This window comes from Leuciscus leuciscus, assembly GCF_965113295.1.
Source record: "Leuciscus leuciscus genome assembly, chromosome: 14".
Classification (NCBI taxonomy): domain Eukaryota; kingdom Metazoa; phylum Chordata; class Actinopteri; order Cypriniformes; family Leuciscidae; genus Leuciscus; species Leuciscus leuciscus.
In genome coordinates, this window is record NC_138738.1 from 3,134,323 (window position 1) to 3,150,906 (window position 16,584).

The following is a 16,584-nucleotide window of genomic DNA, read 5'->3' on the forward strand; positions in this document are numbered from 1 at the left end:
AGTAGATGGCGATGTCACTTTGAAAAGAAACACTATGCACCTATAAAATTAATACGTAATGCACACTTTTGTTGTTTTCATGAAGACAATAATGGTATTGTTTCCAAACACTTGCACTTTGACGTAAATGGCAGCAATCGCCAGCAAACAGCCAAAGCCGCCAAACGCTGGTGGAGTAAACGAACAGCCAAAACGCATAAGAAGTTTTCCGTTTTTGACACTGTTGAAAGTGTCATGTAAACGGCTCCTAAATTATCTATTATTATGTTTCAAAAACCACACAAACTGAACACGACGGTCGTGTATGTGAAAACCAACTTTTGTGTTTTTAGTACACCGTTGTTGTGTAAACATACCCTCAATTACTTTTTTTTACTTTTTTTATAAAATACAAATGTTGCTTCTGGCCAACTGCATGTGCGGGTTCATGAGTTCATGCTTGACATAAACACCAGCAATCGTGTTGTGGTTTTAGAAGCGTCAACTTTGGAGTACACTTGCATTACATGGATTTGCAAAGATTAATTATTTTTCTAAAAATCTTTTTTTGTGTTCATCTGAAGAAAGAAAGTATACTTTCGGGACGGCATGAAGGTGAATAAAGGTTTCATTTTTAGTAGGAATGTCCCTTGAATTATAAAGTTTTACTCAAAACTATTTGACCACAGAATACAGCAACTAGAGCTCATCGGCTTCCGTCCACTCAAATCATGATTTACGCGTGAACACGCATGAAAACAGGCGGAGCAACACCATATAAGGACACGAAAATATGAGCGCAAACCTCATTGGTTACCATGTATAATCATGAACGAGGCCCGTTATATCGCGAATCGTGAACAGGCTTGCGTTTCTCACAGTAATCCTGGGATTCAACAACACAATTCGAAATGATAACTTATGCTTTTTGGTTATTTCGAATCTTTACAAATATTTATGGCTTAATGTGGATTTAAAATAATTATCTGACCTTATCTGATTAATTCAAACTACATACAAGCATCGCGCGAAACTTTTAACAAATCACAATCCATTAGTTAGACGTTTATAAGATGGAGATATGTTATATGTGACCCTGGACCACAAAACCAGTCACAAGGGTGAGGGTCTTATATATATATCTTTTAAAAAGATATAACTATTTTGAAAATCTGGAATCTGAGGGTGAAATAAAATCTAAACATTGAGAAAATCGCCGTTAAAGTTGTCCATTTATGTTCGTTTTTTGCACTCACTCACAAAAATATTTTTTATATAGTATATTTACGGTAGGAAATGTACAAAATATCTTCATGGGACATAATCTTTACTTAATATCCTAATGATTTTTGGCTTAAAAGAAAAATCGATAATTTTGACCTATACAGTAGGCCTACTAATATGCCTACTGTTGGCTATTGCCACAAATATACCCGTGTGACATGTGACTGGTTTTGTGATCCAGTCACACACACACACACACACACACACACACACACATACATACATATATACATATACATTATATATATATATATATATATATATATATATATATATATATATATATATATATATATATATATATATATATATATATTCCATATAGAGCAGCGTGAGAACAACATGCTGGTGAGCTAATGATAAAAGTTTTCACGTTTTGGTGACACTGCAAAGCATAAATACAATTAAAAACCGTTTGTTTATAGTGCAGGTGCAGAATAGACAGACAGACAGAACTGTTGGCTACTTACTGTTTAATGTGATTATCCTTTTATTTCCAATCAGTGTTTCGGCTCCTGTCTGACAGAACCTGCACTGTCGAGGATCACATGAAGCGCGCGTGGCAAACTCAAAATTATCAGCAGTTTTATCAGTTCAAAGTTCACAAGTTTACAGGATCAGACATTCTCGATTCAGAGCGGAATTTTTTTATAGTTTTTTAAAAAAAAAGTGTATGGTTTCATTTACATGCATATAAATGTCATGAACATGGGGAAAGAAATGTATAAAAGAGTGCCGAGATTCCATCACTCACTCATGTGTTCCTCTGAGGGTCAGTCGCGCTGTTCTGCTGCCATCGCCATCTAGCGTTACTGTGTGACCGCACTGCACTGCTTGTGTTTGATGTGCTGTATCACTGCTAATAATAGTCATTTTGAAAGTAGCATATTTTCCCCTTCATTGTTTAAATATGTTCATTTGACCTCAATAGACCTTATTCAGAGCAGCGCCATGACAGGTATGAAAGTGAGGCTGTGAGGGACAGACTTGCTGTGTTTCCAATGGCATCCGCTGTAAAAAGATGTATAAAGATTACTTACAATTTTCCACGACTTATATTGTCGGGAGTTTTTTGTCAACTGAAATTTCTTGGAAAGATATTTTCCCAGTGTTTCATGAGCAGAACAATCCAAAAACACATTAAATAACAGTACAGCCCACTTAAGAGATACATGTCTGTCCCTCACAGCCTCGCTTTCATTTCCATTAAAAGTCAAAGATGGCGCTGCTCTGAATAAGGTCTATAGGCTTTTAATCTTCTGTGGTGTCATAAAGCATTCACTTTACTGATGTGAATGGTTGCCATTCAGTTTGACCCCAGCAAAACCACATTGCAGGAATACAATACATTTTCAATTTGGTGTCTCGGTAGAAATTAACTTATAAATATAAATCGTGAACTTATGGTTCTTGGTGATTCCAAATGCAAATTTGATGATTCCTTATGGGGTTTTCAAATTGGGGTCCGGGACCCCCAGGGGCCACAAGGGAGTGCAAGATGGTCTGTGGAAAAGCAGAGTAAAAAATGTAAAAAAGAAATGAACTAAACTAAACTAAATAAATAAAATAAATAAAAATAAAAATAAATAAAAATAATAAATGAATGCATTTTATTACACTACATTTATTCAAATAAATAAATAAAAATAAGATTAAAATAAATAAATAACACTGATTAAAATAAAATGTATTTAAGTGAATATAATTTGATTTAAATACATAAATAAATAATACATTGATGCATTTTATTGCAATGCATTTATTAAGATAAATAAATAAAATAAATATACATCTAAATTGATTCAAATAAATGATTTACATGAATATAAATATGAAATAAACAAATTGATTAACTTGATTAATTGATTAAAATAAATAAATGAAATTAGCTTTAATTTAACCCTTTCACGCATAGTGGTCACTACAGTGGACAGCTATTAAAAAAGCATTTTCTTGAATTTGCACGGGTTTTTATGGCAAAGTTGCACATCAGCCTCTTCATTTGACCCTGGTGCATCATCCTATAAACTGCAACCAAGTGGCAAGCCTTTGTGTTTCGATTTTTTCCCCCTCCAAACCAAGATGGCCAAGGGTCAGTCAGACATGCCAAGTTGCTCCGGAATATCCACCCATTCCTTCTATCCTACGTGACTCTTGTAGGTAAAAAAAATATTGCAGCATCAAGCAATATCTAATGAGTCATATCACAGTAAAATTTTCCAAGTTTTGATTTTAGATTGAGAGAAAACTCTGATTAATCACATGTCCACTGTAGTGGACGTCATGCATCAACTGCTATATTTCAGCTACAATTCAAAATTATAATGTGAATATTGTTTTTGAAACTTAAAACTTAAAAACTTAATCTGCAGTGACTTTTTTTTTACTGTAAATACATGCATTTGTATTATTAGAATGTAATTTTCATTGACATCGAAAAAAGTCATGTGATTACATAATGTATGACACTTGTAATGCATTACTTTACTTGTTAGATCAAAAAGTAATCTGATTTCGTAATGCATGTTATTGTAATGCGTTTCTTTACTCATAATATCAAAAAGTAATCTGATTACGTAATGCATGTTACTTGTAATGCGTTTCCTTACTCATAACATCAAAAAGTAATCTGATTACGTAATGCATGTTACTTATAACACATTACTTTACTTGTAACATCAAAAAAGTAATCTGAATGCGTTATGCATGTTACTTGTAATGCGTTTCCCCCAACACTGCTCATTTCAGATGAGATTGAAAAAACGTATTGCTAGGTTTTCTCAGAGGAGGACTATGATAGAAATGTGCATGTCCATCTTGAACATAATCAGAATTATCAGCTAATAAGGGTAAATCTCCATACTCTGGTGCACTGGAGGGAGCATCTGAGTGGTTTCCACAGTTGTACCTTGACAGGCTGTAGAAAATTCTGATGGAATCACGTCCTAATGTTCTGATATCAAAGATACGCGAAGTGCAACTTGTTTGAAGTTGTATGAAGCCTTTGCAATATTTTGCATTAAAAAATTTTGTATATATTTTATAGTTTTCACATGATTTAATATAATTGTATTGATTAGTTTGTTAAATTCACATACTTTATCTGTTTGATTATTGTCTTATATTTAATACAGTATATCTTCAGTTTAAACCATAACCGCATGCTGTCCACTCAAGTGGACATCTGAAGATCTCTTTGAAAAATTTGTAAAAATAAAAAATCTTTTTTTGTTTTTCATGCCCTAAGAGCAATAAAAACACATAGGAAAAAAATCCTGACTGAGGATATCATAATTCATGCATGAAAGGGTTAAATTAATATTAATTGGGTCTTCTTTATACATAGCCTACAGTAGGGCTGTCTCTTAAAAGTTAGAGGATGGGGGGGTCCGTGCATCTAAAATATTGTATGATTGTTAGTGTAGATAATGCTTTAGTGTAAGTGTTTTTAACGCTGTTAAACGCAGCTCATATTGTGTTCACGCTGTGTGTGTGGCTCAATCGATGTTTGTGATTGATGATCGGTCGCGGGCTTTAGGACCCGGATGCTCGGTTAGTCCAGACACCGGTTGATGATCCGCTCGCGACTCATTCAGTGTCTTTTATCAAAGAACAATAAAACGCTCGTCTCAACCGGACAGGTTACACACGTTTATGCTCCTGCGTTAACAGTAGTCCTCATACTCCTAACAGAGACTGGGCTGATCACTGCACATCTGCAGCACCGGCGAGCTCCTCCTTCATCCAGCCCGCTTCAGGCCACCGGCGACGGGCAGCATGAGCCAGAGGTTCACCGTGACTGCCGGTGACATGCAGGGGGAAGTGAACCAGCTGTTCGAGGGCGATGAGGAGACACCGACACCGAGCTCTGCTGGAGCTGATGCTGAAGCCTCCGGGAAAGGTGAGAGATGTTTAAGATGTTCTGACACCTGTGAAGGATAAACTCATCCAACAGCTGGGAATATGTGAGACTGGGATATTAATATTCAACACGCCGCCCTCAACCATCAAATGAGAATATGACTGTTTGATGGACTATCTTCTCTACAGTCTATACCTATTCCATGTAGATGATATTGGTTCAGATTTATTAGGGCCCGAGCACCGATGGTGTGAGGACCCTCTTGGAATTGCTCTGTTTATTATTATTATTCTTCTCCGCATTTAATTGCATTTTTGAGGGCCTAAACATGCTCGAAAACTCACAAAACTTTGCACACGCGTCAGAACTGGCGAAAATTTACATCTGATATAGGTTTCAGAATTGGACGGGGCAAAATGGCTCGATAGCGCCACCTATAAAAGTTCAACGGAGTGCGCCTCCCGCAACGTTCCACGTACGTGCACGAAATTCGGTACATACATGTAATGACCTAATACCTACAAAAAAGTCTCTTGGAGCATAGCCCTAAACACAACAGGAAGTCAGCCATTTTGAACTTCCTCTCAGATTTTTGTGCAGTTTTTGCCATTTTCAGGCCTCGTACTTTAACGAACTCCTCCTACAGTTTTAATCTGATCATCTTCAAATTTGGTGAGTGTAATCTTAAGGCCTTTGCGACGTTAAATTGCGAAGATCTTGAGTTTTCGTCGAAGGGCGGGTCCTCGGCGGCCTGACAAATTTCGATGTTTCGCCATGAAACAGGAAGTTGCTGTAACTCAGGCATGGAATGTCCAATCTGCCCCGAACTTCACACGTTTGATAAGCGTTCTGTCCTGAACACATGACCATGCTCATATTCAGTTATAGTCATAGCGCCACCTGCTGGCAACAGGAAGTGACATGTTTAACACTGTTATGGACTCCTAATAACATATAAAAAAGTGCCAGCAAGTGCTAAACATGCTAACAACATACTAGAAGCATGCTAAAACATGCTAGCAAACTCTTAGCTAAGTGCTAAAGCATGCTATTTTTGCAATTAAATAGGAATTTGCTGTAACTCAGGCATGGAATGTCCAATCTGCCCCAAACTTCACACTTTTGATAATCGTTCTGTCCTGAACACATCTACATGAGAATATTCAGTTATAGTAATAGCGCCACCTACTGGTAACAGGAAGTGTCATGTTTAACACGTTGATGCCATTCTAGCAACATGTTAAAAATGCCATTGACTTCTAAACATGCTAGAAACATGTTAAAACATGCTAGCAATACTTAGCTAAGTGCTAAAGCATGCTAATTCAATGAAACAGGATGTTGTTGTTACTCAAGAAGGCAATGTCCAATCTGCGCCAAACTTCACACTTTTGATAAGCGTTCTGTCCTGGACACATGACCATGCTCATATTCAGTTACAGTCATAGCGCCACCTGCTGGCAACAGGAAGTGACATGTTTAACACTGTTGTGAACTCCTGATAACATATAAAAAAGTTCCAGCATGTGCTAAACATGCTAACAACATACTAGAAACATGTTAAAACATGCTAGCAAATACTTAGCTTAGTGCTAAAGCATGCTAATACTGCAATTAAATAGGAATTTGCTGTAACACAGGCACGGAATGTCCAGTCTGCCCCAAACTTCACACGTTTGATAAGAGGCATGGCCTGAACACATCTACATGAGAATATTCAGTTATAGTAATAGCGCCACCTACTGGTAACAGGAAGTGTCATGTTTAACACGTTGATGCCGTTCTAGCAACATGTTAAAAATGCCATTGACTTCTAAACATGCTAGAAACATGTTAAAACATGCTAGCAATACTTAGCTAAGTGCTAAAGCATGCTAATTCAATGAAACAGGATGTTGTTGTTACTCAAGAAGGCAATGTCCAATCTGCGCCAAACTTCACACTTTTGATAAACGTTCTGTCCTGAACACATGACCATGCTCATATTCAGTTACAGTCATAGCGCCACCTGCTGTCAACAGGAAGTGACATGTTAAACACTGTTGTGGACATATAAAAACATTAAAAAGTGCCAGCAAGTGTTAAACATGCTAACAACATACTAGAACATGCTAAAACATGCTAGCAAACACTTAGCTAAGTGCTAAAGCATGCTATTGCTGCAATTAAATAGGAATTTGCTGTAACACAGGCATGCAATGTCGAATCTGCCCCAAACTTAATATGTAACATGCAAGAAACATGCTAGCAACACATAGCTAAGTTCTAAATCATGCTAGAAATGCTAAAGAAAGTTGTTGTAACTTAAGCATACAATGTCCAATCTACCCCAAACTTCACACGTTTGATAAGAATTATCTCCTGAACACAAGTCCATGCTCATATTCAGATATAGTCATAGCGCCGCCTGCTGGCAACAGGAAGTGATGTTTAACATTGTTCTGGACTCCTAATAACATATAAAAAAGTGCCACCAACTGCTAAACATGTTAGCAACATACTAGAAACATGCTATCAAATACTTAGCTAAGTGTTAAAGCATGCTATTACTGCAATTAAATATGAATTTGCTGTAACTCAGGCATGCAATGTCCAATCTACCCCAAAATTAATATGTAATATGCTATAAACATCATAAAATATGCAAGAAATGCTAAAGGAAGTTGTTGTAACTCAAGCATACAATGTCCAATCTGCCCCAAACTTCACATGTTTGATAAAAGTCCTGCACTGAACACATCTACATAGCGATATTCAGATGTAGACATAGCCCCACCTACTGGCAACAGAAACTGACATGATTAAAACAGTAATGCAGTACTAACCACATAACTATTGTGTACTAAGCATGCTAGAAACATACTAAACATGCTAGCAACTACTATATATACCTCCTTAAATGCACATTGCCCAACCATGCTCTGTCTTTCTAAAGCCACCGAGTGACGATGGCACGAGTGCGAGGGCCCTTTCATCGCTGCTTGCAGCTTTAATTATTTATATTTAATTGCAAGAACAATCCATATAAACTTATCAGATTTTACATCAGACATGTTCATATCTCTATGTAACCCAGGTCGGTATTGCATACACTAAACCTTTTAGTTTTAATTTTCTACATCATACTTAATGCTTTAATAATGTCCAGTGCATATTAATATAGTTACAAAGACTACATTTTTATTAAAATTATCTCATATTAAAATTAATGTAGGCTACTGTTTCATATAGGATCCAATATGAATATATTATTTGATAATATGAATAGGAGTGTAGTCTAATATTTCACAGAATATCATAGTTGCAAATCTAACATCTTATGCTGCTGATCTCTTGGGCATGCATATATCTATGCAGATAGATATATTACACTCATTCATATTTCACAAAAAGTAATAGTTCATACATTATCAAGGAAATCCATTTAAACCTTGTTTTAAGAACAAATACAAAAGTATCAGATTTTACATCAAACTGACCCAATTTTGTATTTTTTTTAAACTACTGAACTAGTCTTGCAAACCATTTTGTTTTGTTATGCATACATATCTTTTTTTAATTTCCAGTGCATATCGATATAGTTCATAGACTAGACTATATTGATTTATATATTAAGCCCTTTATAAATTATGTATTGCACATGATAAAAGAGTCTATATTTTTAGACTATATTGATTATATTTGCATTTCATAAGGACTAATAAAATCCACATAGCATTGTTGATGTACTGTATAGCAGTGCTTCAAGATATATGGCATTAACTGCACTGAACCGTTGGGTTGTGTTTGTCTACAGCAGACATGAAGCTTTTGCATGCAGTGCAAGTGTACATTTTCCTTCCCTAAGCTCAAACTGACATATATTGGGTTCATAATCTGTGTAAACTTTGAGATCTGAGCCTTCTTTGTTTCAGGAAAGCGAATCTGCTCGATTTCACATCTCTTCATCAGTACTGCAATGCCAGATCTGGCTTGAGCGTAACAGAGAGGGCATTTTTGTGTGAAGTTCCTTATAGTTGGTGATGTAAAGAAAGAATTGATGCAGTATGACGATGCACGTAGATGCTTTTCACAGCACTTCAGAAGCTTGTTCAAATGGTTACATTGTCTTGCCATCATGTCTGTTAGCCTTAAGTGGGCATGGTTGTCTTCGCATAATGGCCCTTCTGATTATACTTGATGAAGCCTTTGAATATTGAATGAGGCAAAATGTGTTTTAGGCCCAGTAAGCTGCATGACATACAGGAGGTCTATTAAAGGTAGTTTTATTCAGCTGTAATCATTAGCCTCTTGATGTTGAGTTTTGCAAATCCTTTTCTCTGAGATTGTGCTGCTGTAGTTCTGATAAATATTAAGCAATTATCTAATTTAATAGACTTTCTCTCAGGGGCTTGATGAATGCAACAAAATCAGTCTGGCTTTAATATTACAAGAGGTAAATCGTCTATGCACATTGAAAGTGAAAATGCAGTGTGAGGCATCAGAACATATGTGTGATGTTGGTTTTGTGGAGCAGATTTTGACGCAGTCAGATTTCACTGTGGATGGGAATTTTTAATGTGAGATGATGACAGAAATAGAAAGTGACCCACTAAATACAGGACTGGAGTTGGTGTTTCTTGCCAAAGTTTGCTTGCTAATTAAGGGTCATTATAAGGCTCTATTTTGGAGCAATATGCATTGGAACAAGTGCAATAATGTGAATGTACTTGAATTATTCTATTCAGTTCTACTCCAAATGCTTTTAGTTCTGGACAGGTCTAGTTTAGTCTAGTTCTAGATCTAGTTTAGACCCTGGACAGCAGGTCTCAGGCCCTGTTCACTCCTGCTATTAAGATGCGTTTTGGTCGATCGGATCACAACTAGGCAGACACGTACCAGGTGTTTTAATCCGTCTCTTTTGTACAGATTCAACCACTTCTGTCCTGATTTCTTTATGTATGTGTTTTTTCAGATCTTTCAATCTAATGGACAAAACAAGCTCGCGCAATTATAAATATGAATGCGCCCGGACACGACGGAAAAACACACGGAGAGCATCAGCTTTAGTTCCTAAAGACCAGCCGAACGCTGTGAGTGTGTGTGTGTTAGAAATCAGGAATGGTGAGAGAACATCGTGCTTGGTACGTTTGTCGTCTTCAGACCAAACTTGGGTCTTCAGCCGACAGTTTAAATCCCGTCTTCTCATAATGTTTACGCATTAAGTCAGTAAGGTGGAGAGTATGTGGTCTTTTGTGGCTGTTTGAACGCATTAGTCCACATGAGTGTTTACACTATGATAGCAATCCACTGGAAGTGGTCGAAAGTGGACAAGCTCAAAACGTTTTAGACCCCGTTTACACCTTTATTTAGCGTCGTCCATGTGATCCGATCGACCAAAACGCTTCTTAATACCAGGTGTAAACAGGGCCTCAGAGTTTGATGAAGTTTTGTTATGAATGCCTGTCTTCTTATCCCACATTTCTCTGAACAGGTGCATGATGGGTAGCTCTGCTCAGCCTAGTGAGCTGCCTACCTAGACAGCATTTTAAGGTATCACCTTAAAAATGGGAGGCTTTAGGAATGAAATGCTCTGGTTCTGGGAATCACAATCCAATTCCAAAGTGATCTACTTTCTTTTTTTTTTCTGATCAATTAATATGTTTACAAACGGTGAACATCTTTTTATTAAATGACTTATAAGTACTTTTTAAAATATTTCAAATTAATAAAAAAATTTTTAAGTTAACATAAGAATTACTAACTAAATATAGCTTTTAATTGCAGAGGCCATTCCAACAGATGATTATTTAATGATGTAATGATATAAAATATTGCTCGTGTATGTACAATGTTCAGTCCCTTATAAGGAACATTCAATTTAGGATGCTCCCTTAGAAGGCGCACTGGGTTGAGACATCTCTTCTGATAACTTCACTACCAAACATGTGCGGAATGCATTTATTCATAAAATATAGAGCGTGTCCAAGGAGTGGAGTGTATTGGAGATGTCCATCCATAGAAATGAAGATGCGCACCTGTAGTCGCCTAGAGACGGCACAGCCTTGGCGCTCGTCTCCGGTTCAAGTCGCCACAATGTTTCCATGACAACTGCAGCCTCTTTGTGTGGTGATTGCTGTGCGCAGAGGGAGTGCTGAATGTGAGGGCTTGAAATGATAATAGTAAAAACACAATAACTGCTCTCACTATGCACGCACTGCCAAATAATGGTATAATGCTGCTCTATTACAGTACCTCCTGTGTCCCTAAAAGAAGCATGAATTGTGTGAAATTTGAAGGCAATGGCCATTTTCACACTCTGAGCTCTTTTTAAAGAGTGTATGGGTATACATTTGCATTTATGCATGCATGCATGAACAAGAAAACAGCAAAGATTTGTGCAGTCAAACCACGTATACATGATATCACAGGTATGCGTCCCGTGGATGTTTGGTGAGAAAGCCCTTTACGAGGATGAAGCAATCACTGGCGTTTTTCATGTTATCGTTGATGCTGTTGTTATCGATCTGAGGAGACGCTGGGATGCCACCGAGCCAGAGGTTCGCCTGACCTTGAGGGTCTCCAGACAGTCTGAAGATCTACAGTAGCCCGACTCTGACCGCTATATGAAGCTAATAGGGTGATTAAGATATCCTGGATTTCATGTTTAAATGATTAAATATCTGATTCAAAGTGACCCTCTCTCGTAGTAGCTTCTTTTTAGTGGTAGGCCAGTCAAGATATTACACTAATACTTAGTCAAGAACCTTTGCAGTGAACAAAAAAGAACAAAAGTAAACAGTAGTAACTAGATTTTTACATTTTCTGCGGTGCAATGTTATTTTTATTTTTTTTACTGTAATCTGTTTATTGACTAATGTAGGATATTTTTTTATAAAAACATTAGATCAAAAGAGTGCATTAGCACCTATATATTAAATGTATAAATGTTTCCCATAGACAAGTTAAAGGGTAACTAAACCCCTGGTCAGAGCCTGACTCCACCCACTGGCAATATTTGAAAAATGCTGGAAAAGTAGGCAGAGCCCAGTGGAGAGGGGGCGTGCATCTGTGACATATCTCTCTGCAGGCAAGGGCGTGGTTAGCTGGTACCCTCTGATGTCAGAGGGTACCACAACTTCCAATAGGAAAATTCAACTGCAGTAGCCACTGTTCAACCTGAAGAGGGCAGCACTCAGACGTTTTTACACCATATTTTGTAAAATTAAAACACTTTAAACACAAATGTCAAAAATATTACTTGAATCAATGAACAGCACTAATAAAGCCCCATTCTTACAGACCATTAACTAAAAAAAGTTGGTTTAGGGTTTAGTTACCCTTTAAAATAAATTTTGTTAGAGCGTTATAAGCCATGAACCAAGCCAACCCACTACGAGGAGAATCAAAACACTACAAAATTTGATTTGAAGCAAAAAAGTTGATGAAAATCAGACAGACTTAAAGGGTTAGTTCACCCAAAAATGAAAATTCTGTCATTATTTACTCACCCTCGTGTCGTTCCAAACCCATGAGACTTTCATTCATCTTTGGAACACAAATGAAGATCTTCTTGATGAAATCTGAGAGATTTCCGTCCCTCCATTGACAGTCTACGCAACTACCACTTTGATGATTCAAAAAGTTCATAAAGAGAAAAAATATAAATTTAGTTTAGTCCAAATTTTCTGAAGAGACTTGATTGCTTTGTATGATAAACAGATTGAATTTAGGCTTTTAATAGAAATCTTTTCAACTGCCAGTGTGTGTTCTTTTATAGAGCTTATGCGCCAGAGAAACGAGGGCGCCGCCATCTTTATAATATTGTCTTTTAACTTCCGTTTTTGCGGTCGCTCTGTATATTCCTTTGGCATCGCTGTCCAGGAGTAATTCACTTTTGAAGTGGATTTACTTAATGTAAAGTTAACGAAAGTTATCATGAGGATTGTAATGTTTAAAGCAGATGTCTTAACAAATGTCAGTAGACCGGGAAGATTTTAAAACGAGCCGTTCATTCATAAATACGCAAGATCGCTGTGAAAATACAGACCGGAAGTCAAAAGACAACGAGCGCCGCGCTGAAAAGGGGCGGGGCTACATACGGTCTATACATTGAGTGACATAGAATGAGGAAAAAAACTAATTCTGGCTTCTAAAAAAAAAAATCCTGCCCAATAAAGTTTCTTTTATAATTGTTCTTAATTGTTACGCATAAACTTGCAATGTTTAATAACACTATTTTACACTGTTGCTCCTTTTGTCATCAGTTTAAAAAAAAAATCGTTTTGTCGCAAAGTGTTTTGGATTGACTTTTCTAACTTTATTGATTTTGTATTTTTTCAAACTTCTACATTATCCAGAAGCATTTTATTGGTGACTCTTTGAAAATAGACCCAATTCACATTAAATGTAGAAATATTGTATTTCAATTCCTTGCAGTATTTTACATTCATAAATGTAAATGTTCAAAGAAAATACCTTTCGAGAAAGATGTTGATATATTTTTTATATATATATTCATAAATATGTACTTAAATGGCTTTAATTCATGCTTTGGAGTACAGACCTAAGTTTGGTCTCATTTTAAAGAAGGCACTCAGCAGATAATTGCAAAAGTGAAAGCACTTCAAAAAATGAAAGTGTAAAAAGTTTAAGTTTACTGCAAGGCAAATGTACTGAACTAAATATTTTTTTTATTTTATGCAAAATATATATTTTACAAAATAATTCGGACTCTAAAATTTCTATAAAAAAATCAAATCCATATGTCTAACCAAGTTGTGTTCCAACTTTGAAGTAGATTTTACACAAATGAAGCCCGCTAAAAGGTACTGGTTTGAAAATGGTTTTCACAGGAATTAATTTTGAGTGTTTAAGCTTTCAAATAACACTAACTTATGATGATTACTAAAATATGTGATAGGGACGAAAAGGCAATACAATAAGAGAGCCAGCCAGGTGTCTGACAGCTAATGGACTAAATAACTAACAATTCAATTGCTTGTTAAACTCTTCTTTGGTGTAATACTTAAGATGACATGCTTTAGTTTATTTCTGCATTTTCATGAATTGTAACCCTCTTAGAATATCATTTTTTTGTCTTTATGTTTGTAAATGCTAAAAAATGGTTGTTAGGGTGTTCTGAGTGTTTTTTTTGTGTGGTTGCTACAGGACATGATGCCAGATTTGTTCGAGATGTTTGACAGTGTGTTGTTTTTGGACTGTTTTGTCATTCTCCAGGTGAAAATCATCCGTCAGGGCACATAGTAATAGTCAAGTCAAGTTTATTTGTATAGCGCTTTTCACAATACAGATTGCATCAAAGCAGCTTCACAGTATTAAATTAAAATAATACAACAAAGTTTGTTTCAAGAGGAATTTATTGATTGATAAAATTAAATTAAATATCCCCAAAATATCCCCAACTGAGCAAGCCAAAGGCAACAGTGGCAAGGAACCGAAAAACTCCATCAAGTGACCTAATGGTGTCCTAAAACTCCATCAGGTGCCTTAATGGAGAAAAAAAAAACCTTGGGAGAACCCAGGCTCAGTCGGGGGCCAGTTCTCCTCTGGCATTGGATAGAGGCCGGATTGTAGTTTGAACTGTAGGATTATATGAATGCCTGGCTGAAGAGATGCGACTTTAATCTAGTTTTAAACTGGGAGAGCGAGTCTGAGCAACGAACAGTATCAGGAAGACTATTCCAGAGTTTTGGAGCCAAATGTGAAAATGCTCTCCCTCCTTTGGTGGTTCTGGATATCCTAGGTATGACCAAAAGCCTTGAATTTAGTGATCTCAAAGAGCGCGATGGATTATAGGGCGATAGAAGATCCGTTAAATAGACTGGAGCTAAGCCGTTTAGGGCTTTATAAGTCAGTAGCAATACCTTGTAATTAATACGGAACTTTATAGGTAACCAATGCAGTGATGATAAAATCGGTGTTATATGATCATATTTTCTTGATCTCGTAAGAACTCTAGCGGCGGCATTTTGGACTAACTGTAGCTTGTTTATTGAGGATGCAGGACAACCAGCTAATAAAGCATTACAGTAATCCAGTCTCGAGGTCATGAATGCATGAACTAACTTTTCTGCATCAGAAACTGATAGCATATTACGTAGCTTAGCAATGTTTCTAAGGTGGAAAAAGGCTGTTTTTGTAACATAAGAAATATGATTTTCAAAAGACAGGTTGCAATCGAGTATAACACCCAGGTCTTTTACTGTAGAGGATAAAGTAACAGGACATCCTATGATGTTAAAGTTGTATTGTGCGAGGTTTTGTGGGCGGTTTTTTGAACCGATAAGTATTACCTCTGTCTTGTCTGGATTTAATAAAAGAAAATTACGCGTCATCCAATCTTTTATATCTTTAACACACTCTGTCAATTTGGAAAATGTAGCGTTTTCATCCGGCCGTGATGAAATATATATTTGAGTGTCATCAGCATAACAATGGAAACTAATTCCATGTTTCCTTATAATATTTCCAAGTGGCATCATATATATTGAAAATAACAGGGGGCCTAATACAGATCCCTGCGGCACTCCATAGTTTACTGGAGTTATGATCGATTTTTCTCCATTTAAATAGACAAAATGGTAGCGGTCAGATAGGTATGATTTGAACCAGCTTAGTGCTTGTCCTTGAACACCAGTATAATTTTGTAGTCGATCTAAGAGTATTGTGTGATCTATAGTATCGAACGCAGCACTAAGATCAAGTAAAACTAGTATTGAGATACAGCCTTGGTCAGAAGCTAAAAGTAAATCATTTGTGATTTTAACGAGCGCAGTTTCAGTGCTATGATGCGGTCTGAATCCAGACTGAAACTTTTCATAGATATCATTTTGTTGCAAGAAAGAGCCCAGTTGAGCGGACACCACTTTTTCTAATATTTTAGACATAAATGGAAGATTTGAAATGGGTCTATAATTTGCTAGATTATTATGATCTAATTGTGGTTTCTTAATGAGAGGTTTTATAACTGCCAGTTTAAATGTTCTTGGAACATGACCTAAAGATAAAGACGAGTTAATAATATTGAGGAGAGGCTCTTCCACTACAGATAACACTTCTTTCAGTAGTTTAGTTGGTATAGGATCTAATAAACATGTTGTTGTTTTAGATGAAGTGATAAGTTTATTTAACTCTTTTTGTTCTATAGTTGTAAAGCACTGTAATTGTTCTTTCGGGGTGATAATTGAAGCTGAATTGTAATAGTAAAGTAACTGCACACCTCTCCTTAACTTCAATGATTTGAGGAATCATTCATGACTGTTGAGTGTGTATTGTGTGTGGATGAGTTGCATGACTAATTTTACACTTATTATTTTCTATGAAGCAGCCAGGAATAGTAGTGCCAAATACAGTATGTCGTCATGCATTTATTGCTATAATTGGCATAGTCTGCACCAGACAGAACTAGCGCCATAAGCCGTTTTAACCATGTCAATAATAACTCAGTACATATTCCG

The 16,584-nt window shown here is 36.5% G+C and overlaps 2 protein-coding genes across 9 annotated transcripts in view; one reads left to right on the forward strand and one right to left on the reverse strand.

Moving 5' to 3' along the window:
* nat8l2 (N-acetyltransferase 8-like 2) overlaps nt 1-16,584 on the reverse strand; it is a 73,575-nt gene that overhangs the window by 2,473 nt on the left and 54,518 nt on the right. The window contains exons 1-2 of one of the 4 annotated variants that reach the window (XM_082136560.1): nt 2,018-2,411; nt 1,734-1,797 (exon numbers count right to left, since the gene is read on the reverse strand). The exons of 1 other annotated variant lie outside the window; for it this stretch is intronic. In XM_082136560.1, the coding sequence (XP_081992686.1) occupies nt 1,734 (1 nt within the window). In that variant the 5' untranslated portion in view covers nt 1,735-1,797; nt 2,018-2,411. Of the gene's footprint in view, nt 1-1,733; nt 2,412-16,584 lie in introns of those variants that run through there. 2 more of the 4 variants (XM_082136559.1, XM_082136558.1) reach the window with 2 other exon arrangements.
* The window catches only part of slc12a5a (solute carrier family 12 member 5a), a 179,378-nt gene continuing 167,751 nt past the window's right edge, over nt 4,958-16,584 (forward strand). For all 5 annotated transcript variants that reach the window (XM_082136337.1, XM_082136338.1, XM_082136339.1 and 2 more), the window contains exon 1: nt 4,958-5,164. In XM_082136337.1, the coding sequence (XP_081992463.1) occupies nt 5,041-5,164 (124 nt within the window). In that variant the 5' untranslated portion in view covers nt 4,958-5,040. The remainder of the gene's footprint in view (nt 5,165-16,584) is intronic.